This window comes from Rhipicephalus sanguineus, unplaced genomic scaffold (genome assembly GCF_013339695.2).
Source record: "Rhipicephalus sanguineus isolate Rsan-2018 unplaced genomic scaffold, BIME_Rsan_1.4 Seq4305, whole genome shotgun sequence".
Taxonomy (NCBI): Eukaryota; Metazoa; Arthropoda; class Arachnida; order Ixodida; family Ixodidae; genus Rhipicephalus; species Rhipicephalus sanguineus.
In genome coordinates this window covers 80736-108724 of record NW_023615238.1, presented here as the reverse complement: position 1 = coordinate 108724, position 27989 = coordinate 80736, and the positions used below count along the sequence as shown (strand labels likewise).

At 45.0% G+C, this 27989-nt stretch overlaps 1 protein-coding gene across 1 annotated transcript in view; it reads left to right on the top strand.

Moving 5' to 3' along the window:
* Positions 1-26151, top strand: part of LOC119377316 (centrosomal protein of 290 kDa) — a 57614-nt gene extending 31463 nt beyond the window's left edge. Inside the window, exons 7-13 of the mRNA XM_037646847.2 lie at positions 3703-3912; positions 8480-8625; positions 12806-12865; positions 18253-18496; positions 20851-20946; positions 24609-24699; positions 25753-26151. Of these exons, the coding sequence (XP_037502775.2) occupies positions 3703-3912; positions 8480-8625; positions 12806-12865; positions 18253-18496; positions 20851-20946; positions 24609-24699; positions 25753-25841 (936 nt within the window). The 3' untranslated portion in view covers positions 25842-26151. The remainder of the gene's footprint in view (positions 1-3702; positions 3913-8479; positions 8626-12805; positions 12866-18252; positions 18497-20850; positions 20947-24608; positions 24700-25752) is intronic.
* The last annotated feature ends 1838 nt before the right edge of the window (positions 26152-27989 follow it).

The window sequence follows — 27989 nt, the reverse complement described above, 5'->3', positions numbered from 1 at the left end:
TCGAAAGTGTGGCCGCCGCAGTCGGGATTCGATCCCGCGACCTGGGTTTTCTGGACTAAGGAGACTTAATTGACAACCGGGATAGTTGGTCTTGACTCATCTCGAGTTGACTTGTACAGGTCAAAATACAACTCGGGCGGCAAAGATGCACGTGCGCACAGCGCTGTTTATTTCTCTCCTTCCCTTCTCCTGTACACGCGCGCAAACAGCTCCAACATCGTTATACTACAACTAAAAATATTTATTATACTCATATGAGTCCATCTCGTCAACTGCTATGTGTAGCCGTTGCCAATGTGATCGCCGGGAAGCCTTCTTGAATTACATTCAGAATGAGGCACTGTGCGGCTATTCCAAAAAACGTACGTATTATTCAGCATAACAATGCGCTATTTAGTGAGCACACGCCATTTTAATACCTCGATATTTCACAGAATTGTGACGTCGCGTTACAAGCACGCGATCTTAAGGCATATCGAAAATTTTTGACTCATGGCGAAGAACCAATGACCAAAAATATGCCTTGTTGAAAATTGTGTATTCTCTTATTTTTCATGTAGCCGTGCTTGAGTGGTCATTACGCAATGGATCATTTTGTGGTAATTTGTTGCATCGCGTTATGAGCAGGTGCTGCGTGCATGACCAAGAAAATGTCGACCAATCATAAGCAGCTAATGACCAATGCGGAAGGAGACAATGCGGGGTAGTTTAACGTTATAATCACCCACATTTTTTTCAAAAAAAAATTGTGCTAACACACTTTGCAGAGGCGTACTTCCTTGGAGGGGCCGGAGGGCCTTCCAAGCAACGTATAGAACAGCACAATACAACGAAGACAACAAAGACCAAACAGGACCAGCGCTGGTCCTGTTCGGTATTTGCTGTCTTCGTATTGTACTGTTTTCTGCAATGAAGTTCGCACGCTCCAAACGATACAGATGTGATGAGTATAAAGAATGTACTACGTCCCTAATGCCACAAATTCTTAAATAAAAATAATTTGTGGTTGACAAGTTAACAATACACAAAGATCACAGTTTCACCGCAAGGGCGAAGCAATGAATGATTTAGCAACAAATTTTAGTGGTAGACGAAGAATAAGAACAGCGCTAAACACGGGACGAGAAGAGGACACATACACGGCGCTGTTTTTATTCTTCGTCTACCATGCAGCACCAACCAGCCCAATCAAGCACATTGTTAAATTGTAGTGTTATACGAAGTGAGGCTGGCAGCTAACTGCTTTCTATCCGATCTCGCAGAACTACAACACGCTGATGTAATAGAATACGGCCGCTCCAGGGAGAGATGCTCAGTCTGCATAGTCACTTCGCGTTGAGAGCGCAGCACGTAGAAGGGTATACGAGCCTCCCGCTTTGATGGCTGTCGAAACAGCGCGCGCGCCAGCGATCGCGACCACGCCCTTAGATTCAAAGTTCAAAGTTGCCGCTAGAAATTTTGTAATTTTTGCGCCACATGCTCTATGATGAATTCTCACAAACTCCCCCAGATTTTCGTTCTCGTAAGCTTAATTTCTAGTACACAGGGCTCATTTTTTATGTTCTCACTTACTTCTCTCGAATCCCGTCAATCTTTCATCATTGATCGCAATCTACATTTGCCGCACAAGAACGACATCTTGGTATGCGAAGGCATCGCTATGTCTGCCGGAAGTTCAAGTTAGCGCTCGTCTCGTGTGTATGTTGCTTTCCTGTGTCCCCGTAATTTTTGCGCTACATGCTCTATGACAATATTACATTGCGAAGACTGCGGAAAGCCAAAACTCAAAACACAGTTGGCGTTGCCTCAACAGGAAGCTGCGCTCAGAATTCGCTTTAGGCCGTATTGTAATCGTCGGTGATGTTTTCTTTTTTTTTCGGCACGAAAAGCCATGGCTTTAGAACACAGGACATGGTCAGCATATTTTTAGTAACGTGAAGGAAAATGCATTTACCAAAGCGCGTCACGCGTGTGGCAGGAGGTTATCAAATGTCGGTTATCCTATTTTAAGAGCGAAGCATTTCTTAGCGTACCAAAGGCACATTGAGCGTTTCTATCTATTTGTCTAGCCTCCTACGTCTGGATGCTCTCGTGATCGCCTCCTTAACTTGGTATCGACCGCAACTGCTATGGGAGAGTAAGAGGGCATCGCGAATAAGACTGTCTCGCCAACACAGGAACAACAAGAAAATCCTTTCGCGTACGTCGCGAAAAGCTTTCCCCGAGACACGTGTTGCACATACCCGTACACCACGGGCCGCGGTATGTGAGTATTCGCCACAGGTGATTGACAGTTTATATCTACCCAGTGACGAATCGAACAGACATTGGTAATTTAAATCCAAGAGCCTTCAGAAAACCCGACATATCCCCAGCGTTCGCCCGAGGAATGCAAAGAAAGAAAATCACGATCCCAGCAGGAATCGAACGCCAGCAGTCCCCGTGGTAGTCACGTATTCTACGACAGAGCCATGCCAGGTCCTGAAACTGCTTTGGAAAAAGACCCTACATAGGCAGGGGTAATGTTTGTGCGACGTTAATTCTGGCTGCAGTGCTGCCTATCTAATTTTATAAAAAGCATTAACATTACATAAGCATCACATCAATGAAACTGCGCGATGAAAAGACGGACAGAAGAAGAAAAGTACAAACACAGCGCAATTACATAAGCACTCCTATGATGAAGGCGACATGTCGGGTTAAGGTCACTTGTGGTTCCAGTGTTGGCTCCGCTTTTATATTGCCACGCGCGCTTATTTTGCTATGTTTATGTAACTGGTCCGTTGCACGTGTGATCGCTGCCTTGCGCGGGCCGCGCCAGAATGTCTGGGAACATTCGAGATTGTAGTACATCATTTTGTCAAGATTTTGCACATGACGCGAATCGTCAAAATTATTCCAGAGCTTGCGCAACCACCAGCGATAACGCTAGAAAAGCTCGATGGATGATGTATAAAAGACGGCGCGTCCCAGCAATGATCAGTTTCATCGACGGCCGACGCTCTGTTCGCCGCTAACAGTGTACAGTGTGTATTGCTGCAGTTTGACTTTCCGTTTCCCGGCCACATGTTCGGCCAAATAAAGAGTTTCATCTTCAGCACGCCGACTGCTGCCTTCGTCGACGTCACGACCCCGTGTCAATATCACTCTAAAAAACGTTACACTTTTATTTGCATGATTGAGCGAGCAATACTGAAGGGTTCCTCGACCCTCGAGGAATACGCTAACGAAAATTAGGTTTGATATTCGCATCATCGCACCTTAGAGTGCACTTCATTTCGATAATACTGACATCTGTGCTCTAAAGTGAGTAGGGACTTTACGTAAGACCATAATTTATCCTTTAAAAGCCCGTGTAGTCTACGTTCCTGGTAAACCCACAATGTGCTCACATTTCCAACGCTTACAAAAACTAGTCCATCTCCCTCGTAACGCTTGGCTCAGAGTAAAAAAAAAACGCGGCGTAGACAATAACCCGCGACTGCATCGCATGAAACCGATTCCCATAAGGCGTGGGATCTGCCGAATTTTTTAACGTGCATGCTGCAGGAACGTGTCGCATGTGTTCCTGCCCTATGTCTGCCAACTTTCCTTAAAAGAAGAAAGGATGTGACATCTGTGTTTACATGGGAGAGTACATTCTCAGCATGTTATTGTACCTAGTCATCTCAAAGTTTAAAAGCTTGTATTCTTGGAGTGCAGGCGCTCATGCGACAAAAGGAGGCCACTATAGAACGCTACCGAGCATGTGTAGCCAGCTTGCGCAGCGAGATGCAGCAACAGAATCAGAAACTATCAGCTGAGGCGCACGTCCTGCGTGTAAAGCTGCTGGACACAGCATCTGTCCGGGAAAAGTCTCAACAAGACGGCGACGATGCTGCCCACGACAAGCCGCGCCACTTCCAGGACAAGGTGAGGAGGCACATAAACAACCTACTGGCGGCCTGCATGTGTTATTATTTAGTCGTCAAAGATAGCCCATAAGAAGACATTACAAGCGCACCCGAATTACATCCTAAAGGGTGGCGTGTGTGACTAGATATGTACACCTGCGATCTCTCATGAAGGGTTTGTGCATATACACCTGTAATATGGACGAAATCCGGAACGTTGCAGCGCTGGAAGGGTCAGAGTCATGTGGCTGCAAATCATATAATGTTTATTGCTGCGTGTGTAACGTGCAGATTGACAAAAAAATAATCTCTTCAACTGACTGACCTCGCAGCAGATCGTTCCGCGAAACTAACGTTTCGCTTGCCTATAAGTTCTGCGAATGATATTTAGCAAGGAAAATGAACAGCGAAATGTTCCCAAGGAAAGAAACTACGGCCAACTTTAAGACATCATTGCAATCAGCAATTTATATAAGTTAGATTAAAAAAAAGAAAACTCATCCATTCATTGTAGCGCCCTGCTTGAAAGGAAATTTTTAGGATTTATCAGGAAGGATTAGGTGGACAACAATACTCTTCCTTGCGTGAGCATGCTACCACCTTGCGTACTTGTACAGAACGAATTTCCCTTGTTATTCTAGTGTTAACAGCCAATTGTGCTCTGCATATCACAACATTCATCACGTAGAACACAAGCTGTTCACTTTGAAGCCCACCTTTCTAGACATCATAATTGCTAGCTCTATGTGCCTCTAGCCATACATCAAAAGAACACCAAGGGGAACCGTAAACCTCTGTGCTTTTCATACATGCGCGCTCATAAATAACGCATACTTATTAATAAAAAAAGTGCTCCTCGCGTATACACAAAAACAATGCCCTTGTGAAACCACTTCTGTCACGACCAAATAAAACACCCCTTCGGCACTACACTTATGTATGCGTTAACTTCCCAGGTAATGTCCTTCATGTTGATTTTTGTTACAGATACAATTTTGTTACGGACACAAGGAAGGAAAACGAACAACACGGCGCTGAATCTCAACTGATATTTTATTGAATACTTGTGAAGCATATATATGTACTAAGTACAAAACTGTGACACACGCAAGACACAAAGATACATCAAGGCAGCATTGTCAAAATTGCACATAATCAAGATTGCCAAAGGTAAATAAATTCCTTCTCATGAAGAGCGACTGACCATTTCTGGACACCCAATTCTGATTTTCTGTGAGAGTACCTGAAGAGTAGCTCGCTGAACATCCGTGGCGCCTTCAGCGTAGATGTGGAAAACTTACATTACTCCCTTCCACATGCCCAGGTTATGAAATGCATAAAAGACTGCTTATTGTATGACAATCATGAAGCAGCCTTCATCGATGGTTTCGGTACTTCATTAGAAGCCTTTGTTGAAGAAGCGTAAATTTTATTGTCAAATCAATAAGATTCGAGTCCGGCGTCTTTTAGTAGGCCTGGCCACCCACCGCCGACGCGGTTCTGCTTCGTTGACAAGCCTTCCTTGAACTGCTTTCTTTTTATTTAAGAGACCCTGAAACGGTTTTGACGATTTTGTATAAACGCATTCAGCCGGTAAAGCAAGTCGTAAGAATCATTGGAAGACCTATTTAAGCTCTGTAAGTGAACTGTGTAATTTATTACAAGACTTTCAACGCGAACAGACCCGCGTTGAGAACGCTGTCAACGCGATGCGGCTGTGCGGAAAGAGCATCTGTCTCTGGAGCGGCCGTATTCTCCTACGCCAGCGTTTTGTAGAGTTACGCGAGATCGGATCCAAAAGAGCTGCCAGCCTCAGTTCGTGTAACATTACAATTTGTTGCTATCGAATTCATTGCTTCGCCCTTGCGGTGAAAGTGTGACTTTTTAACAGCGAAGCTGTTGAAGCCAGCCGTAAAAAGTGTGCGTTTCACGAAAAGCCAGCTGCGCCGTAGCCATGGCAACCAGCCACGCTGCAGCTGCTAGAACACCTGGCATAATCTGGTTACGTCGTGCGAAGCCGCGCATGCGCGTCAGCGACAACCACGCAGCTGCTACCACTAAGCCACGCCCAGCGACGGAGACATCTCGCGCAACCGAGTTCCGCCGCGCTACCGCCGCTCGATCAGATACAGCCGTGGGACGCGCAAAGAAAGTGCGTACTCCCGAAGAAGCAGCGCATCGTGAAGCGAGGCGTGCCGCTGTACGAGAACGCCATCATATCGGCCATGCTTCGCTGTGTCACAAGCCTCGCGCTGTCGAGTGCACTTTTTTTTAAAGACGATAGTCTTCCTTGGGATACTTAAACGCAGTAATTTCGGTCTGTCTCTCTGCCTGTATGTTTGTCTGTCACACGATTCAGCCACCCGGCGAAAGTTTAAGCACATGCTGAATGCCCAGCCATCTTGAACTGGTAGCTGTGTTCATACTTGTGAACATTGTCGATCAAAAAGCAAATATTGCGCATATCTGAGGAGCAACATCAATACGTAAGTATTAGGTGGTGTATTCCTTTGCTATAAAATACATAGATACGTAATTCTAAAGACCCTAGTGTTTCTTAGGTGTTTCTTAGGCTGTGCTGAAACGACGCAGAAACGCCCTGCATAAAAAAATGGCCGGCATATGACTACAGTCGTTCGACGACATTTGCGGCGAAGCACGCAGATACGTGGCCAATTTTTAACACGAAAGTGTTTTATGTCGGGGTTTACCAAGTACATCCGTCACGGATATCACGTTGATAACGTCATATCCGTGATCGACACTTACTAGCGCTTACTCCGAGATTGCGTGCGATATCGGAGGTCATGGTTAAAGCGTCTCGATACGAGCGAGGTACACTGGCCGCGCTGGCGTCACCGAGGCACCCTTGACACAGTTACGTTGGTTACGTTCTTTGCCTTTCGCTTCGTGTTAGCGTGTGTCGGCTCATCGGAGTGGTGCCGCTTCCACGTGCACGAACGGGATTTCTCTGCCGTCGACTGCTTCGATTGCGAGAGCACCGACTAGCAAAACTGCTGCAATATAAGTTGCAGAAAGGACGCGATTTCGAGGGGCGAATGTCGTGCCTTGGTGGAGTGAGACGAGCGCCTGCGAGACAGAGGCCAGCGGGACGCACGCGTTTGCGGCTCAGGCTACGAACCTCTACCTCCCGTGTTGCTGAAGCGTAGTGTGTGGTAGTGTGTGCATGAGCGCAGGCGTCGGTCACCCATTGCTAGAAAGCGCACATGGTGCCGTCTCTCTCCTTAATTGACGACGCTTTGAAGAAGTGCACATCGGGTACCAATGTTGATTATGAGCTTATTGATATCCTTACGCGGGATTCACGATATGCTGTGTCCAAATATATGTTCACAACGTCAGCTACCACACCGGTTTAATCATGATCATGGGCGTTAGTCGTCGCGATAGAGACATGCCGTCAACATGGGTGCATCCACGTCAAAACGGTGCTGTAGCTGCCAAACACGAATACACATTGTACAAGCTCTCATAGATCACTGCACAATAAGCACTACTTTTGGGAAGACACGTTTCACTTTCGTGTTATACCGATTCCTATGACACAGGGATCAGCCATGTTTTTTTAACAAAACCACCGTCATTTTTAAACGTGCGAGCCAACTGACAAAAGAAATCGCTGAAGCCTACAATATAACTATTAGGGACGAGAATTGTATAAGTGAACCGTCAGTCACCTTTCATAACAAGGAATTTAGTTGCCTTTGCCAATCTTGATTATTGTGGTTTTGACAACGCTGCCTTGATGTATTTCTGTGTCTTGCGAGTGTCACGGTTTTTGTACTTGGTGCATATATTTTCCACAATTCTTCAATAAAATAGTAGTTCAGAGTCAGCGCCGTGTTGCGTGTTCCTTCCTTCTAGCGTTTCGCTGTAGCGATGTTCAGAATAAATCCTAACCAACTGACCCAGCTTGCAGTGTTGCTCCATGTCCTTCATGTACACCTAAATATTTTCGGGATACAGCATGGGCGTTTTCCTGACATGTTGCACCGATCCTCGAAAAGTAAATGTAACGTAAGCTTCGCTTACATGCCTTCTGCGCAGGTGAAGCGCAATCCTAAAATGGACAAGCGGTCTGATAACTAGTGATCAAGGAACTTAATATTTAGTTCACGCTATGGGCTAATTAAACACTTACAAAAACTATGACGCTCAAGTAGTGAATTTGTGTATGAATGTTACAGGACTTTGCTTCTAAACACTAAGTTCGGGAATCATGCGGATAGACCTGGCAATAATTTGGAGCAAGACGAGAGCGATCACCGAAAAGGACTGACACTGCGCATAGCAGAGCGTCTTGTTAGGGCAGCTGCACAGTAGAGCGTTGCAGATTACGTACAAACCATGGTCATTCAACTGAATGAATGGTTACTCAAGGATTTTAAAGACTGTACTTTGCTTCACGGTCGTTTTCGCGGCACTAGCTTACCATTTGTACTCAAGCTTGCAGGCCACATTTCACGTAGGAAGGCAGCCTCTCAGACTGTTGCAATAGTTCGACAAATAATTCCACAGAGGTGAAAGGTTACATTGCCCCGTTCTTCGTCATGTTTCCTATGCAGCTGGATCAACTACGCGCACTGGACGAGGCACACAGGGAAGCCGTGCGAATACTCCTGCTTGAGGCAGCAAAAGTGGCACCGGGTCCTGCACCAGCGATACAAACGAGACCTGCCTCTAGCGTGGAAAGACCCCTCTCCCCTATCGGGTACCGCCACATTCTTAAATCTCTCATCAGTCCCAGATTACCAATAAGTTGGCGTTAGGTGTTGCCCAGGGGATTTCATGGCGCCTGTTATCCTACGGAAAGGTGGGCGAAAGTGTCACAGCATGAGATGTTTTGGTATGCTGTTTTCGTGCTTGTTCGATTTACGTAAGACAAATAAGAGCACCCAGATGTCGCATAAAACTGCTATATCTGTTTTCGGTGCACTGTTACAAATTTGTGAAAATATTACGTTATACCTTCTGTTAAGCCAGCGATGTCTGAAAATTTCGTAAGCGTTTCACTATAGTAAATCGAAATGCCTTTGTAGCTGCCATTAGAGTTCAATCAGACAAGGTGGGGATAGTCTGTAACAGTACACTAAACAGACTATCAATGTCAGCGCGTTATAGCCGCCTCCAGCTAGATAAAGTCAACGCGCGCTTAAATTTACATTTCTTGTCAAAATAGTCAAGCGCTTGTTACGTGGCGCGCTTACTGTGATATATCGTGAAGCCCATTTCATAACCTGACCGGTAGGGCGTTGGTACGTAGCTACTTGGGTACGAAGTGCCTATCAAAAACTCACTTCTCGAAATTATGACTCATATCCATAATATGTGACGATGCCCACGTGTTCGGGTGATTCCGATATAGTCATACACTTATTTATTTCCCCTCCCCTGTGCAGGGCAGCAAACTGGCCACTCGCGCCAGGTTAACCTCCCAGCAATTCCTTTTCATCTATTCCTCTCTCTCTCTCTCTCTCTCTCTCTCTCTCTCTATATATATATATATATATATATATATATATATATATATATATATATATATGTAGAGAGAGAGAGAGAGACAAGGAGGTTCTATAGAACCTCTGGAGTGGCAGTCCCGGCCGCCGCCAACGGGAGCAAGTGAAGCCGCCGGCGGCCATGTAGCTAGAGGAAAAACACGGCGCGACCGCCATAGACGGCAATGGAATACGCGCGGCGAGCGCGTTGGTTTGCAGTCCCACAATCAAAAAATGAGATGGAAACTGCTTTAAACCCACGAACAGTTGCCTCTTCTCGTTTATGAAACAAATTATGTCATACTATTATGTCAGCTGCAGACTTTCAGAATACTCTGTTGTCGAAGGGGTGCTTCGTATATCGAGCGCGCTGTAATTACATATGTGTTACTAGGAACTGGGTTTTTGTGTTGTAACGGCGTCAGTGTTCAAGGGGTAACCACAAGCTAACGTGGAACGCACTTATTCTCTTTACATAAGCACACATCAATCACGCGAACATTTGGCCAGAAGGAGGATTCGCAAGCATTAACCTACGTGGGCGACGTGTGCCATCACGGCAAGCGCAGCGCGCTCAGCCTCGAAACGAGGTAGCTCTCGCCCTCTCAGACTAGACGCATAAAAAAGTAAAGCAGCCGCGTCCTTCGGTGTTTCGATTTCGGTTTGGTCGGATTTCAAAAGAGTTACATCTTGCTTTTGCCGCAATTTTTTCTTTTCGTAACTATTTGTGTTGAAATTAGCTACGTCAAGGAGGTAGAAACTAACAGGCTTTTGTAGATGCGCTGGGAAAGCAGGAAAAATTGTAGGTACAAATTGTAGGTGCCAGGGCGTCGATCTGCCCCGTTCTGTCGAAGCAGCATTCTGCGAAGTGAATAGAGCAGAGGTGGTTGGTTGGTTGGTTGTTCCTTGGCAACCTGGCGCAACCCACCGCGGGGTATCGGCCATGAAACGGGCGGCACCTTATTTTAGAGATAAAATTGTTTTACATGGAGCAGAGGTGGTCAGAGCTGGTCGAGCTGGTAACCGTCCTTAGCTCTCTAACCACTTCTTCGACCGGCACGTTCCCAGGTAGAACGCTGCGCGCAGTCTTTTGGAAACATGTAACACGGATAATCACGTCATGGAATGTTGCGTTTGCCAATTCCTCGATAAACATCCATCAAATTCGATATCCATGCACCGGATAAATATGCATGCACGCCGTCAGTCTTGACTTGCAAGAAAACACCAGAAAGCTCGGAATTCTAAGGGCGTTCTGACTTCCTACTCGTACCAATATTGCTCGGTACGTCCAGCTGGACTGCACCCACTTCGTGTATACACTTAAAATCACGTACAACGTCGTGTCAGCGAACATTTAAAGCGTAAAATTTTCGTCGCTACAACTGCACGCATGTATTACATGTATGCGCACCTTTCAAATTGTTTCCAGTTTAACAGCATGCACGAAAAACAGACAATCGTCAGCGAACTAAGTGAGGACACTTACACGTGAAAAGTGATCCCAGGCGTCTTCTTATTGCGATTTGTGCAGCCATAAGCGACGCACGAAGTCGCCATGGCCTCGTAAAATGTTTAACTGCTTTACAAAAGCATGCCACCGTCCCCAAAGACAACTGCGACGGCGGGGCAACGGAGCGCACTCCGTCGTCTGCTTCCGAGTTTTTCCTTTTGCAATATGGCGGCGACCGGCTTCACTTACGGGGGCGCCACCTCCACTCCAGAAGAAATAGTATATAACCTCCTTGGAGAGAGAGAGAGATTAAGAAGAGTCTGTCTTCGGTTGCCGTAAAATAATTAGGAAGAAGGTATACGCTTCTAAAAACCTGTTTATTTGTCGAAGTTTCCATCGGAGACCGATCTTCATCAAGACAAAATTTACCAGTCTTCGATGCGCTTTTATATCATCGTCCTTCGAGCCGACAGAGAGAAAAAAAGGTAATAAAAAAGAAAAAGTAAATAAAAAGAAACAAAGAGAGAGAAGTAAGAAACTTGAGGAAAAAGAAAAAAGAGTCGCGAACACACCATGTGCACATCCTTGAAATACGAACAACACGTGTTTCCTGAAAAAAAAACTACGTAGATATACACAGATGGTCCAGGTGAAGTACATTCCTGTAGTCCCTAGTCGAGCTCCAATGATTTGGCTGCCCCCTCCTCACTTGTCCAAGCTGTCATTACGCTAACAAGCTTTTAGTCCGTCTTTTCCCTTTACAACCCTTCCCTTTTTCTACATCTTTTCCTCTCCCAAAAAAAGCCCATGCGCTTAATAAATATTGACGACGCGGCAACACTACCGGCTACTTCTGATCTTACACCCAGGCCGACACGTAAAAGCATACGCTGAAAGCCCTCAGTCTCCACCCCACCAATTACTTTAACACGGTAAACGACGTAGAAGGACGTGAAAAACGCCACCCGTGGCCTTACACCGGAAGGTGCCGTACTAGATGCGCGGGGTCATTACAATGCCCGTTGAGGGGAAGGTGGGGGCGCGGAGACTGTATTGTTATCAAAATATGGCATCGCTTCCTGAACAAACACAATGTTCGCGTTAATCAAAATCCTTCTTACTGACCCTCTTGACATCCTCTTCTTCTTTTTTTATATTTCTTCTTCTTTTTTTCCCCTTCTTTGTTACGTTCCTGTCTTCCTTCCTTTCCGTGTTTTCCGCTCTATTCTTAACATATTATAAGAAGACACGCACACGCTGTAAATATTGTTATGTTATGTCTTGAAGAAGACGGGGCTCCCGTCGAAATGTCGACATATATATATATAACCGTGATAACGGTTTCATTGCAGAAAGTGTCAAATGGCCTTGCCATCTCCATTACTACCCAAAAGGAGGCTGTTTTTATAACGAGGCTCTATATAACTCGATGTTTCGCAGATGAAGTGCTTCATGTGCAGTGTCTTACAATTACAAGTCTTACAAGTCTTACAATTGTATATGGCGGTTATTTTGTCTGCTGTTTTTCTCTGTATATTCGAATCATGTATTTGTTTTAACTATTTGTATCTAGTTTGTCGTCCTTTGACGCTGTTTTAAGCGCTTGCGTAATTATGTTGGCATGTCACAAAATTGGTCCCGCTACTAGCCAGCTAGGCTATGGGACCAAGCAAGTGTCTGCGAAGTTTATTGTTATGTGGATTTCAAAGTTACAATAAAAAAAGTGCTGTACACAACATAGCTAAAACCAAGCTCTTTTTGCCCAGACATTATTCGTGAGATCGAGCAGACACGTTTTGAAAATTTAATTGAATGTGAACACGCTTTTGCTTCCTTTTTTCGCATTGAGTTTTTGTCAATACAAGTTGACTTTGATGTGAAATCTGAGGTGATAACTGCAAAATGCACGTTTGTCTAACGCTTTGCGCTATTCATTTTTTCAGCACCCTGCCTAAACCAAATTTGCAGTCAGCTGGTCGTCCAGCCGATGTTCCATTTGACAGGTGTGTATGTGGATTTTGCATATCAGAAACTGTGTAGAATCGTTGCTCCCTGCAGGATGATGAATTCGACACTAATATAACTTGACAAAAACATTTCACGTGCACTAAAAAGGATAACAAGTTCACTCGCATTAGTGAAAAAGAGTGGTATACTAGCAAAATGAATCATATTACGGGAAGGGGAGGCTTATTAAGAAAGCTTCCTTAATAGCTACTGGCGACACGTTGATAATGACAGAACAACAATACCGGCGAACCCCCCTCCGCATTTTACGCATTGTTTGCGGATGCACTGTGCTCGCTGCGCTTGACAAATAAATATTAATTGTAATAATTCAGAAAGCTTATGATCTCCGCTTTCTAATGACACCTGGTGTTAATGCCTGTTCGGAAGCGTTACCTAATAGCAATGAAAATAGTGTGAGCAACAAAAGGCATTTTCGTTGTACAAGCCTCCGTTGTACTGCCAGTACGGCGAAACTGTTCAACATAACAAGACCAAATTTACCGTGCCTTTAGAAGAAGTGCTATTTAAGGTTTCTATGAAGAGATGTTAGGCACAAAATAATTAGTAATTTAATTACGCTCCAATGAAAATGGGCAAAATATTAAAAGTTTTTGTGAGAATATCTTTTTTACTTTTCAAAGCAGAACGATAATATTTAGTGGCTACGTAGACTACATTACACTTATTTTCCATGCGATGTTGCTTTGTGTTCTGACGAAAACTTGATGAAATATTATTGTGTCAATGCGGCATTTTATGGCTGTACTTGGTCACGCATTACCGATAAAGCGACAAAACTATACAAGTTGATACTGTGAACTTCTACATAATGAAGAAGCAAGGCCCTTTCTATGATTCTATGAAGAGAAAATTCCTTTATCTTTATTAGGGAACCTGCAAGACAGCAGTGAATTTACGTAATTTTCCTGCTGACCAGTCCCGTAGAAACTCGCTTTTTTTTTCTTTTAGACGCTAATTGCCAACGAGTATTGCACATTAGTAGATGCATATTGTGTCTTTTATCTACTTGTGCTCACTAACTTGACCACTCAGTGCTTCAAACAAAATATTTTCAATGAATCATAAGTCTCACAGGCGTTTTTTGGTGGTAGCTCCATCTATGAAATGAAACATCAAGTTGCTTTATGAGAGTTCAAGCGTTCGCCAAAAGTGGCGCAATTAAACATAATAAAACGGGTAGAACAGGCATGAATTATATCTCCAGGCCTCATAGTTCGCTTCACTAGCTAAGTCTAGTCGCCGCGCGTAACAAACACCAACCGTAAAGGGAGGAGGGCTTAGTGATAAACCCTTTCCACTCGCCCCACGTCAGCAGGTGGGGCGGTCTCATCAAGCGGCAAATGGTTTCGGTATGCAGGAAGATTGCGCGTTCGTCACGCGTTCTTAGAACCGGTGTTCCCCGGCACGTCTTTAGTAATGTGCATCTCTTTGTGGTTCGGCTGCTCGTGTTTTGCGCGTTCCTTTGAGTGTTTTCGTGCCTGTGAGGTTCGAAATTGTGAAAGGAAGGACGCTGACATGCCGTGTGAATGATACGTATGTAGCGCCGCTTCAAAAGGGACACGATGGTGAACGTATGAAAGCTTGTCATTGCCGGAATTTTCAAAGTATGCCTGTCGAGCACTGTGCCGACAACTTCCACTGACCAGTAGTGGTAAGTTGTACCCAATCAGGTAATTACATCCTAGTTGCAACGATGCGACAGAAGCGAGACTTTGTTGAATATGCAGAACGTTCTAGTCAACGTGGCAGAATATTCAATGTACGGGACCCTGGAAAAGTTATATTGTGCTTTGTGAAAAGACGCACTCACTTCGGATAAGGCGATCACTGTCTTTGCCACTAATGAGCGCTACGGTGTCAGGAAACAGTTCGACTGAAGAGGACTACTCTACCTAGTGATAACGCGCACTGCTACTTTGTCGTAAAGCGACTTGCTGCGTAGCCAGAACTACTACTAATGATCGGATAACAACTAGTTCGTAGCAAAGTACAAGGCGGACAGTGCAATGTCTGGTCAACGAAGAATAACCTGACTTAGACGCACGTGAGAGTGGCCACATGAACAAAACAGTGCCGATACATATGCTACTGACGAACATTTTGTTGAAAAACTTTTGCGGCAACCTAAATGGAAAACTTGTCGATGGTGCCTGTAAGTCAAAATAAAGGAAAACCACAGCTTTCCACAACAAATAAGTGTATTCATGCTTTTATAGAACAAGCATAAATAAAAACTGGATTCTGTAAAAGCCTACATGACCGGTCATGTAAGCTCCCAAGGCGACCCTGTCCAGCTCTGACCCAGTGCAGCAACAAGCCCTGGTCGACCGTCGTGCCCGGGCGGCGGCAAGAGCCAATGGTCTTCCGGACTAGGAGGCCCACCCCCAATAGCGACTTATTTCTACCAATAAATGTTGTATTCTCTCCCTCCCAAGGGGAGGGGGGCGCCCAGCCCCCTCGTGTGCACGCCTACGCTGGCCGATGTACCTATACTCAGTTTCATACAATATATGCAACGCTGTGGAAGCTATACAAGAAGTTCAGTCAGCAGTATGTGTGACTACGCGCGTCTTGCGCCTGGCTTTCATCGTTGTAAACGCTCGTGCGAGACGACCACGAACGCGCCTGCACAGCGTCGCGAAAGGTTACAAATGAGAACAAAGAGACGAAAATAACGGGGTGTCTTGCCCTCCAACGCACAAACCATCTTGGTATATTACTGTTCCCAAGAGAAAAAAAATCATGGCTCACATGGAAAAATCATTGTCTTCTTCCTCACGCAAACGCATTCATTGTCAGACGTCTAGCTGGCAGAAGCATGTGTTCTAGGAGGTTCTAACTCCGGTAATTAGTGGTAGTCATGTGTTCAACTGATCATCAAGATGTACTTTATTTTGGTAACCGTTTATTGCAGTTTGAGAGGATGAAATTTCGTAGATAACTCTCGAATTATAATTTGCTGAAATCTGTTTGTCCATTTTTTCCTCCTCCAATTGTAATAAGCAAAAGCACGCCCCCCCCCCACCCACACACACAAAAGACATGCGCTCGCGCGATGCTATAAAAGTCACTGGCACGGTCGCTAAAATGAACCAAAATGATTGTTTTAGTAGCGGCCGTGGAATTCCACTGAAACGCTGCGAAGCGTTTGATTGATGTTTTGTTCAATACTATTTCACTGAGGCACATTATATTGTGTGAGTGAGTGCGTTAGTGAGAGCGCATCGCGTGCGTGTGGGTGAGAGCGTGTGTGAGTGCACGCTATTGTACGCACCAGTGTGCGTGTGTGTGCGTGTTTTTTTTCTTTTGTTTTCAAGCGATTGTATTTAGACGCTGCGCTGTCCTTTCTCAAGGGCTGCAATAGGAAGCGAGCGTTTGTCCTTACAAACTGGGGCACTTATCGTCATGTCGTTGAAACGACGCCAACAGTTGGCCCCGATTGTAGGTGAAAGACGCCGTCCGCGTTTGTGCTCCTTGCTTTTTGTCGGCCGATTTCCGTCACCTAGCACAACATATAACATATAAAACACGCGCGAGGCGACGCTGACCATACTTGCGCGCGCAATTTTCTCGCTTTCTGCAAACGTGGATGAGTGGCGTCGTCTGTTGTTGTTTTTCGAACTATTGGCAAGATGGTGGTAGTGGAACCGCCACCTTAAATCGCCGTACCATCAATCTCTCATCTGTAAGACTCGACTAAGTTTTACTTTAAAGAAGCCAAATACTGCATCGACCAAGTTTTGTGAACGATGACCGCTCTACAGCAGCCACGCGGAAAGTGTAAAGATGCTTAGAAATAATTATATTACGTTTCACTCTAAGGACACCAGTGACAGCTGTTAATTATGACGTAAAGTGACACGAACTAAACTGGACGAAAAAGACCGCTTCTGTCGGTGGAATCCGCACCAACAATCTTCGAGTGGAAAGGTGTCGGTTCGAATCATATTATCTTAAGAGAGGCTGCCCGGTTTATGTACGAGGTCAGTAGTATGCAGAAGAAAAGGGGAAAACTTGCTTCGTTGTTTTATTGGGCTTCTTTGTTTGTCTTTTATTGGGCTTCTTTATTTTTTACCTTTAAATCAAACGTCTGAGAGCTTCAAGAATTATCGCTCTTATTTAGTATCGCTTACGCTTTTACAAACTAGGTAGCAGAGCTTCTTCACAGAGCGTGCCGGAAGTGCTTAACTATACGTGAGATAACGAACCACGTGTCGCTACTTTAAGGAATATGAAGTTGGCCAAAGTGCGTTCGCGGGCTAGTTGATTGTTCATGCTGTTTCTACAGCGCGACTAGACGCGGACGTAGAGGGATACGCAAACACACACACACGGCGCTGCTTTTTTTTTTTATTGCGATAGCAATTATATGGACAGTCTCGGCTGGATTTTGCCGTCGCCGTCGCCGCCGTCATGCACCGTATATGTATAAGTATGTATATATATATATATATATATATATATATATATATATATAAAAGCCCCAAAGAAAAGTAATTCAGAAAAATGCTTCCGAAGCGCGGAATCGAACCAGGGACCTCTTCCTCCGCAGCGAGTGGCGCTAGCCACTACGCCACGAAACGCAGATCCTCCACGTAGGTAACGGCGAGCATTATATACGCACCCTTTACCGCTGGACGGACTCAGAGACGGCTGCGCTTATAAGCGTTTCTTCATTACCAGCGAGATGGCGTTAGGAGCGCGACAGGAGCATTTAAAAGTCGTCGGCGAGCTCGCTCGCTTCTTATACTTGCGCAGGGAGAGCCTTGCCCTTCCGTTGTCTGCTCGCGCGGTTTTCTTGTGCTGAGGCGAAGAGGGATGTTTCACGCTTTCACCGTGATGTCCGCGCTCATGTTACGGAGCGTACGAAAGCCACTCGAGCTCAAGGGACGCCGCTAAACGAACAAACAGAAGATGAGCGCGAACTATCAAGTGTCACAGCTCGACACTTGAAGCACGCTAGTTTCCTTCGCTGGTTCGGCCGCCTTTGCAACAGGAGCGCTGTTCAAATTGAGAGTATCCATTGGCGAGCCTCACTTCATATAGCATTAGTTTCTTGCTATCGCATTCGTTGCTTCGGCCTTGCGGCGAAACTGTGACTTTTTTCAACTAAGTTTCTACTGCGCGAATAGACGCGGACGGTTGAAAAAAAAAGCAGCGCCGTGTGTGTGTTTGCATGTTCCCCTCCGTCCGCGTCTAGCCGCGCTGTAGAAATTTTAAAGGATATATTTGTGCCTTCCTAAAGTGAAGGTGGTCCCGTGTGCGCAGCATTTCCTTGCCTTCATCGCTTTCAGGGAATATGCGGCTACAGGTTTCCGGCACCTCTTTACATGTTCTTTTTGCCACCCGCTTTTCTCAGGGAAGTACAGCCGGAGCAGATCACAAAGACGTCTACAATGTTCCACGACACCGTGATTTCACTCCAGAAGGTTATCGAGGAGAAAGATTCGGTGATCGTTCAGAAAGACGAACAGATCGCTGCCCTAGAAGGGAGGCTGGCTGAACTTCACAGCAAGCTGGAAGAAGCTGCCAAAAGAAAAGACTTGGGAAGCCTCGTGCACGTGCTGAAATCGCAAGTCGACGATAAAGAAAAGCAGCTGAAGGTGAGATGGCGACCCAAACTCGCACGGCCCTGCTTTCCGTAGCTACGAAGAAATGTGACGGAAAAATTCATTGTAGACCTTTCCTAAAGCACATTACATCTGCAATACATCATAGTTTTTTAATGAGCAACGTTTTAGTGAAGGGCATTATAGGCCTCAGATACAGTTCTGGGTTAAATAAAATAAGAAAAACCTCCTTCCGAGCTGGGGAGAAAACCACGCAAACCACGCGTGTTTGCGTGGTTAACGTAGTGTACGTAAAACATGGCGGCGGTTTTCGACGCCCGCTTCGAACTGAATTTAGCGTTGATGTGGACGGATCCACTTCTTTCGTAGCAAACGACTGTGCGAAATTGCTTCGCTTGCCTTCAGGTAGCTTCGACGACACGGTATTACGGATAACTTAGCGTAGTTTTTGAGATCGCTTCCCATTTTGAACGTCCCTAGGCCTATCTAGAAGATCGGTGTAAACAAGTCTGTAACATGAAAATTTTCGCTTTTGGTGCTTAGTTCATATTTATTTACTTTTATTTTCACTAAAAAAATGAGTAATATTGCTGCGTGCGGGGATACAGGCAAGCATTCTCGGTTTTGTTCTTTTCACTTTTTTTAACGCATTCACCCTTCGCTAGGTGGCGCCACCAGCGCTTGGGCACGTAAACGCTATCCCGCTAAACTAAAACACGCTTTCCGCAACCAACGTTTGCGGCACGGTAACGCTATTCCCTTAACCCCCGCTATCACGCTAACGCTAAACTATAACTGTCTAATCTTTCGTGATGTAATGTACATCAATAGAGTATACGAACATTCACATACAACTTTGGTCTAGAGAAAATTCACGCTAAGGGTTTACTAATTTTGACAACAGAGTATAGTTAATGTGAAGCCCACCATACATGAGCGCTGGGTAATGTAGGTTAGCTGTGGGCTAATGTCACTTTCTGCCGCCTATCTGGCCTTATCAAATGCAATTAAAAATGCATGTGTACCGTAATGTATGTGTCCCACTTCAGGAACTCCTCCAGATACTACGGCGGTTTTAGCTAGTGCTAAAACCGCCGTAGTGCTAAAACCGCCGAAAAGTTTTAGCTAGTGCAATTCGAGAAAAGTCATCTGCGTGGATTCGCGCCACTTGGGAGAAATACATCGGTACCCAACGTTGTGTCATTGTGTTATTAAAGACGATATTAAAGACGATAGTCTTTCTTGGGGAACTTAAACGCAGAAATTTTGGTCTGTCTGTCTTTCTGTTTGTCGGCACGTCCCTCGATTCAGCCACTCGGCCAAAGTTGAACCACTTGCCCAAGGGCCAGCCGTCTTGAACTGGTACGGCTGTTCATACTTGTGAACGTTGTCGATCAAAAAGTAAATATCATGCATATCTGAGGTGCAACATCACTAGGTAAGTATTAGGTGGCGTGTTCCGTTAATTGAAAATGCATACATACGTAATTTTAAGGACCCTAGTTTCTTAAGCTGCGCTGAAAATGCATAAGAATGGAAGCTTGAGCGAGTTGGTATGCGTTCATCTTTGTTGAAACAGCGCTCACTAGACGACGACGAAGTAAAAGAAGGCACAGGACAGGCAGCGCCTGTCCTGTGCCTTCTTTTACTTCGTCGTCGTCTAGTGAGCGCTGTTTCAACAAAGCTGAAAATGCGACTGCGCTGAAATTTGCCTTCCTCCGTGCCCTTCGCACGAGCTCATTGTTGTGTTTCGGTTTCGGTTCTGTTGCACTGTACGAATGCCATGGGTTGGTGTTGAAAAACTTTACTTTTGAGAAGGCCAAGAAGGTGAAAAAAAATATTTAAAAAATGAAAAAGCAGCGTTGTGGGCGGCCTTCAGGCTGCCGGTTGTGGGCGCCGCTCTGGCGTTCCTGTTTTACCCAGGCGACGTGTAAATAAAAGAGTGTGTGGAGAGTACTCGTTGAGTGCGGACGTTTCTCTGCTTCAGCGCTTCGCGCCAAACCGCGTTTTCGGGCTGGCTGGCGTCCCCGCCGGTCGCGTTGGTCACCGCCGGTCTTCGCCTGCTGCTGCGCCGGGACTACCAGCACGCAACACAGCACTCATGTTTCCCGACGTATTGCCAGATGGCGTCCATATCTCACACAGCGCCTCTTCTATCGTCTTTACACGACATTTGCAGCGAAGCACGCAGATACGCGGCCAATTTTTTTACGTGGTATATCTGGCGTTCCTTTGTGTGTTGGATAATCGTAGCACAGTGCTTACTTGCTCGCTGTCTTGTGAGGGTGTACAGGAACACTGCACAACTTGCGTGTCTGCACTTTCGACACAAATAATTGCGCTGTGTAACGCGGGCACAGGTACTCATATAGCAATGCATACTGCAGGCACTGAGTCAAGCTCTGGTGGAACTGCGCACAGAAATGATGCGGGCCGTAGAGCTCCACACCGTCGCTGCCAGTAGTGGGGCCGAGGACAGCAGGGTGAGTGTGGTTGCCACTGCTGGAACACAATAAGTAGTTATTGTACAGTACTTAATTGTTGATACTGTGGCATGCAACAAAGTTCCGGGGATGGCCTAAAATATATTACTGTAGCTATCATTATTATCTGCAACAAAATGTTGCTTTATTTTGAAATCTTGTTTCATTTGAAATAATGCAATGAGTTGACTCGAACCGGAGAGGCTTTATGTACAATACAAAAGTGTAAAACCAAGCAAAGCATGAGATGAACACAGGACACCAAAGATGTGCTAAAGAAATTTAAAATCCAAATCATGAAAATTCTTTTGCCGATCTGACTATCGAAATGGTGGAAGTATGCACACACATGGTACGCTCTAAGAGAAAAAAAAACTTATTTGGGCCGTCTTTCTGCTATACAATAATAATCTTCCTAGAACGGTGGTGCGCAAAAAGAAATGACAACACAGGAGAAAGGAAAACGAAACATGGCGCAAACTAGCAACTCAGAATTCATTGAAACAGCGAAGCTATATATGTGTGGTTAAATGAACACGTGTTAAAAGTCCACGAGCAAAGATTGTCTCAGTGACGCCCTTCCAAGAAGTCTAACTTTGCGGCAAGTAACGTGACCAGGGTTTCGCGACACGTGAATCGCCTGCTTTGTGAATGAGGTGCGCTTCTTCAATTTCACCAACTCGCCCAGCAGTCGGTCCTTCTGCAATAATCGTCACGTATCTCGCGTGCTTTCCCTGCGTTAGTGCTGCGAGCCGTGTACTTCCCGGTCACCGTGACATTGCACTCTTGATAGCAATGTTACGAACGCACAGTTTTCCATAAAAGAAATGTAAGCAAGCCCGGCGACGATAACTGTTGTGTGACAGAAAGACGACCCTAGTATTCCCGTTCGCCTTAGAGTGTAGGAACAAAACCAGTAAAAGCATAATACAACTAAGGGCGCTAGGGGTTCAATACAAAATACTGCATTTCATTATTATTAATGAGAACTAACAGACAATAATGGCAAGGAAAGTATAGGGGGTGTATTTGTAATAATTAGGATATAAATGTGAAGAAAGTAAAATAGACGAAAAGATAACTTGCCGCCGGCAGGGACCGAACCTGCGACCTTCGAATAACGCGTCCGATGCTCTACCACTGAGCTATGGAGGCGGTCATCCTATCGTCCACCTTATGGGGAATTTATCTGTATTTAAACCTCCTAGGTTTAAATTCATGAGTGTGTAACCACGTTGCCCTGGTATAAAGATGCCTAACGAACATTAAGAGAGCTTGCAGAAAGGCAGCTGTGAAGGGATGAAAGCCGAATAAATTTTCTCCGGCCTTCCAACATATGTATGCTATCGGGCTTCATTAAACCTGAAGAAGAGTCTAGCCGTTTGTACATTCGAAATATCAATTTAATTGTTTTTTAACGTTTTTCCAGTTGCATATTATCTTTCTTTTAATGCGGATTCTATACAATGCAAGGACACTCCTGTTTTTATCATGTGCACGCACTTTAAGCTAAAATTTTTGTACTAATCGGTGATTTTTAAGTTTTTATTAGAGGAACCACATTTTTCTAAGACTGGCTACCAAATATCGGATACATGCTTTGACCACGTGAACTTGCTTATTAGTGTAACGCCTAGGCATTGAAAGCTGTAAACTTCGGAGACAGTATTTCTATTAATTGGGTATGGAAATGAATCAACCACTCTGCTCTCGGCACAGGTCGGCAAAAAAGTGGAACTCACTCAGACTCACTCAAGATATGTATTTTGTGCTTAGGACTCATTAAAATGTTTTTTCAAGCGGACTCACTCGGACTATTACTCATCCGCACTCGCTCATCCGCACTATTACTCATCCGCACTCGCTCAGACCCAGGCTCGCGACTCGATCTGAGTCTGCGTTAGTCGAAGTCAGTCGGCTCATGAGTGAGTTTGCCGGCATTTGGTTCTTGGTAGCACCTAGTAGTAATATTATCTGTGAGTTTAAATTAATCCCCCCTTGATCACACCAATCTCCGATTGCACGCATGCTGTTCTATAGCAAGGTGTGCTGATTAGTTAATGGTACTTCTTTGTAAAGGTCACAGTCATCAGTATACAACCACAACAAATATCTCAAAGTTCGTTGCCCATATTTTTAATGACTGTGCACAAAATTGATTTCTTTGTTGGTCTAATCCTAAAACAACAGAGCAGAAAATAACCCAGAAATGCAGTTAATTGGGCCACTGCAGGCCCATAGCCAGGGGGGTGCGCTAGGGACCCGGGCCCCTTTCCCCCTGAAATGTTGTTGAAGGAGGGGGTTTTACCGAAAATAAATAAGGACAATAGGTGTTTTTCTGAAATAGCCAAGGCCTTCAACAAGTGCTCTCCCGCCCCTACCCCGAAAAAAATCCCTGGCTATGGGCCTGGGTCACTGAGGGCGTGCAGATTTAGAAACGCGCCGGTTTGAAGTTGCTGCTGCTGCAATCGGAGGCCTGGACTGAGGGCACCCCCACCGCAAGCCAAGAACCTCCGAATGCTCGGAGCTTCTCCGCAGAAATTTTACTACAAATAAATAAGTTTTCACCGCCTCGGCCACTGAATAACTCGCACTGAGGCATTTGTAAAGGAGAGCTCTTGAATTATTTTCCCGAATGCTGTGGTTCGTGCGCCACCTCGATTTTACTAGTTCATCGACGCGTTGTTAAGTAAGGAACTAGTAGGTGGAACAGTTTTGTGCTTGTGAACATGTGTCTGTTGGCGAGACCGATATTGAGGATAAATAAACTGCTACTTTAGCGGAAATTATGGGAGAACAAACCAAGTGTCATTTGCAGAAGTGTCAGTGTTTTCCCAGAAAAAAACATTTAACCCTGAAGGACATTCGTTCTACAAAGCTTACAATTAATTAAGATGATGAGTTTTTCTAAACATGTATTCAGCGAAGCACGCGTGAAACAATGATAAGAGTGTTGTATATTGCGAAGGCCTTTGGCCAAACCTCCGAGAGCGACGGAGTGTCACAGCCACCATTGCCGGACAGACATCGCATTCAGACGTTCAAAAATGTTTTTTTTTTAGTGCGTAGCACTTGAGGGGCAGTAGCCCATTCTTAAATCTGACGCGGCGGGATCGCGCTCAAAATCAAATGGTCTATAAAGGCCGACAACAAGGATATCAATGCTACAAACGGGATTGAATTAAATGAACGAGATCTAAAATAATATAATTAACAGATATAACCAAGAAGCAATCGCAATAATTAACCTAAAATGCCTAAGACGCTTCGTAAACATGCGGTTGATTCCTGCGCCGCGCGAGAGTGCTTGCCATCGCCTCGCAAAGCACTCGATTTATCCTGTCACCGGCGCTTCTCCAGCGCCTTCGTCGCTACATCGCAAGGGAGAAACAGCCTGGCGGAACTCGCTGCAGACGACACGTGTATCAACTGCCGTAACAAGCAGGAAGTCGATGAAGCGCATCAAAAAGTAGCGTGCATGTCGCACACCGAGTTTACGAATCTCATTAACAAGATTCTACTCGTGCCCGGGAAACCCTATACATGCTTATATAAAACACTGACCAATCCTCAGGTTTCACAGCAGTGGAGCTGCATTTAACGCAGGATTTAGAACTACACCAATTTCTACACCAAGAACTTTTTTGAAACTCTTCGTACAGGACACGGCGCAACTGCAGAACGAACTGCGAGCTGCGCAAGAGAGAGAACATTTTCTCGAGGATGAAGTTCGCCTCCTTCGAGAGGAGAACGGTGAGATGCTTCGCCTTTTCGCTTCATGCTCAAAGAAGCTGGCGTTGTTCTTCTAATTAATACTGAACGAGGAAATTCAGCAGCAATTGCGAGTGAAGTTTTCGGTGTGATAATGTGGCGTACAGGAACTGCGTAGGTTGGTGATAAGGTCAGAAAAGCCGTTATTGTTCATTGGAGAATTGCACACGTTTTTTTACACATTCTCGATTTGAGTTAAATGAGGTAATATTAATGAGACAATGAGGTAACCTGGGGATTAACGTCCCAAAAACACGACATAATCATGTCGTGTTTTTGGGACGCCGTAGTGGAGGGCTCCGAAAATTTCGACCGCCTGGGGCTCTTTAACGTGCACCTAAATCTAAGTACACGGGCCTCAAACATTTTCGCCTCCATCGAAAATGCAGCTGCCGCAGCCGGGATTCGATCCGGCGACCTTCGGGTCAGCAGTCGAGCGCCATAACCACTAGACCACTGTTGCGGGGCTTAAATGAGGTAATCTCAAGAACTACATTTAATGTAATAGCGCTTTCTGTGATGTGTATCAGTGGCGATAATAATATAACTTCATAAGTTTTTATTGGATATAATGTAAAATGTAAATTGCTAATCTGGAGCCATATTACTAAGAAGATTTATTATACAGGCGCTAGTGTTCTCGACATTCGAAGCAAATAGATTTTGTTCTGACTGTTTGATCACAAGAAGTATATAAATTAATGGCGCAGCCCGGTATACGGCTATAGGTTATAAAATTATTACTTCTCGCGTCTCTATCATTAGGAAAAGCTTGAACTACTTCGAAAGAAGGCTTTTAAATGCGCGCAATGGGTGATAACATCACGGGAAGCTTACTGCGTGATAAACGCGCTTGGTGGTCAAATATCCTGCGCACTAACGTTACCTTTCCCTTCATAATTAACAAGATATCAAGCACTGGGACAACTCAAGCTTATCAGGGCATGTAAAGTCACGGCATTTGTCGAACCGTCATGAAAATGTGGTATAGTGTGCGGCTTTTCCTAACATATTAATTTTTTTTTACTTCCGCAGAAGCATTGAAAGAAAAACATCGAAAAGCCCAAGAGGAAAGGTTGCGGACGACGAAGCTCCACAAGGCTCCCACAAGACGTGGGACGTAGCCAACCCTGTGGACTGGAAGGCGGTCGAATTATCACTGCAGCTCGGGATATTATTCCAGGATTGCTGACGCACCTTATGAACAGCCTCGTCCGGTTAACACTTCCAAATGATCTTGAGAAACCATAGAAAGCAGGCAGTGTCTTCATTCTGTTCTACAACATAAATGTACAATTCACTGCGTGGTCAAGAAGTCAGGCGACACTCTGTACTTTATCGACACACCGCGTTCTAGAATAAATGACTTCTGTGTCTCAAGCCGTATTTTTAAATGCGAAGGAATTGTTCGAAAACCGAATGCACTTCGAGAGTTTCTATCTACATATCTAGCTGCCCTGCATCTGCTTAGCTTGGTGTCGACGAAAATTCCCATGGCAGGGTAAGAGCGTTTGACGAATTTGACTGTCTGGTCAAGACATTAATAACGTAAATATCCTGCCCCGTACGTCGTCAAACCCTTCCCTCCAGACAGGTGTGGCACATACCCGTATACCACGGGCTACGGTAAGCGAGCATGCGCCACAAGTGACTGACAGTTTATATCTCCCCAGGAAGGGCTACAACAAACAATGGTAATTTAAATGTGAGAGCGTAAAGAAAAACCGACATTGGCAGCATTGACCCGACAAATGAAAGAATAAAAATCCGGCTCTCAGCAGGAATCGAACCCAAGCATTCAGCGTGGCAGTCAGATATTCTACCACAGAGCCACGCCACGTCTTGAAACTGCTTTAGAAAAGTACCCTATGCAGGCGTAATGTCGGTGAGACGTCAATTGTGGTTGCGGTACTTGCTATCTAATTCTAAAGCAAAGCAATAAACATTACATATCTACTCCTATGATACAGGCGTCATGCAGGCTTAACGTTAATTGTGGTTCCAGTGTTGGCTGTGCCTTTATCGAAGTCTAATTAACATTACTTTTTTATTCCTATATTTCAGCTAACTATATTCAAGCGTTGCTCGGCCCCGGAAGAATACGCCAACGAAAGTTACTTATGATATTCACACCATCACACCGTAAAGTGCACTTCGTTTTGATAATACTGACGTCTGTGCTCTAAAGTCAGTGCTCACGTGAAATCAGACCGGAAGTTACCCTTTAAACGCCAGTGTAGTCGACGCACTTTGTAAAGCCACGATGTGCACACAACTACTTCATGATGAAACAAGCACAATATACACGAAGACTTAGAAAGGACGCAGGACGGAGCGCTTACTAGCAACTGAAAATTTTATTTCGGAAAGAACATTCTTATATATGCATCACATGAATGCACGTCACCACAAACCACCCTTATTGTCACAAACAGCGTGAATTAACGAAAGACCGCTCTGATAACCGATGGCATACAGCAGGTAAGTACGTGTTAAACCCCCCGAAAAACAAGAAAAGAAATGCACTGAGTGATGTTACGTCGAAAAAAGCAAATTCACAATACGCCTGGCTGACGCACTTATCGCCTCCTTTCTTAATTCGAAATTCTTCAATTTTTTCTCTTGTCGTTCGCTTCTTGTGCTTGTCGATTATTTTTGTGTCGCACAGTTTTGGCTGGCAAGTGCACTCCTTCCAGTGCATCGCTAAGTGCGAGTACAAGGCCCCCTTTAGTGAACTCTCATGTTCGCGAAGGCGCACATTCAGGCAACGACCTGTTTGGCCGACGTATTCCTTTCCACATGTGAAAGGAATTCCGTAGGCGGCATCTTTCTTGCACTCAACATACCTCCTGCCATGTTTTATCTCACACTCATGTGTTTCTTCCGTGCTTTTCTTTGTGGCCAACCTTTGCACTGCCGGGCAAATGTTTGACGATTTGTTTTTGGCTGAAAAAACAACCCGCACCCCATACCTTGACGCAACTTTTTTAAACCGATGTGAAACGTTATTCCGATAAGGGATGACAGCTATCCGCTCTGTACCGCCCTCAACTTGTCTGTCCCCGTCTTTTGTGCTGCTTATTTTCTTCTTTACTTCTCTACGATTCTTTTCACAAGCCAAGAGGAGACACTCGTCTGGATAACCGGCTCCCCTTAAACGCTCAATTTGCGCGGAAACACTCTCATTCATCGAATGCACGCACGATTTTGTGAGGGCGCCTTTTATGCAGGTAATATCGATCGCGTTATTTACTATCTTTGAACGTGCCGAA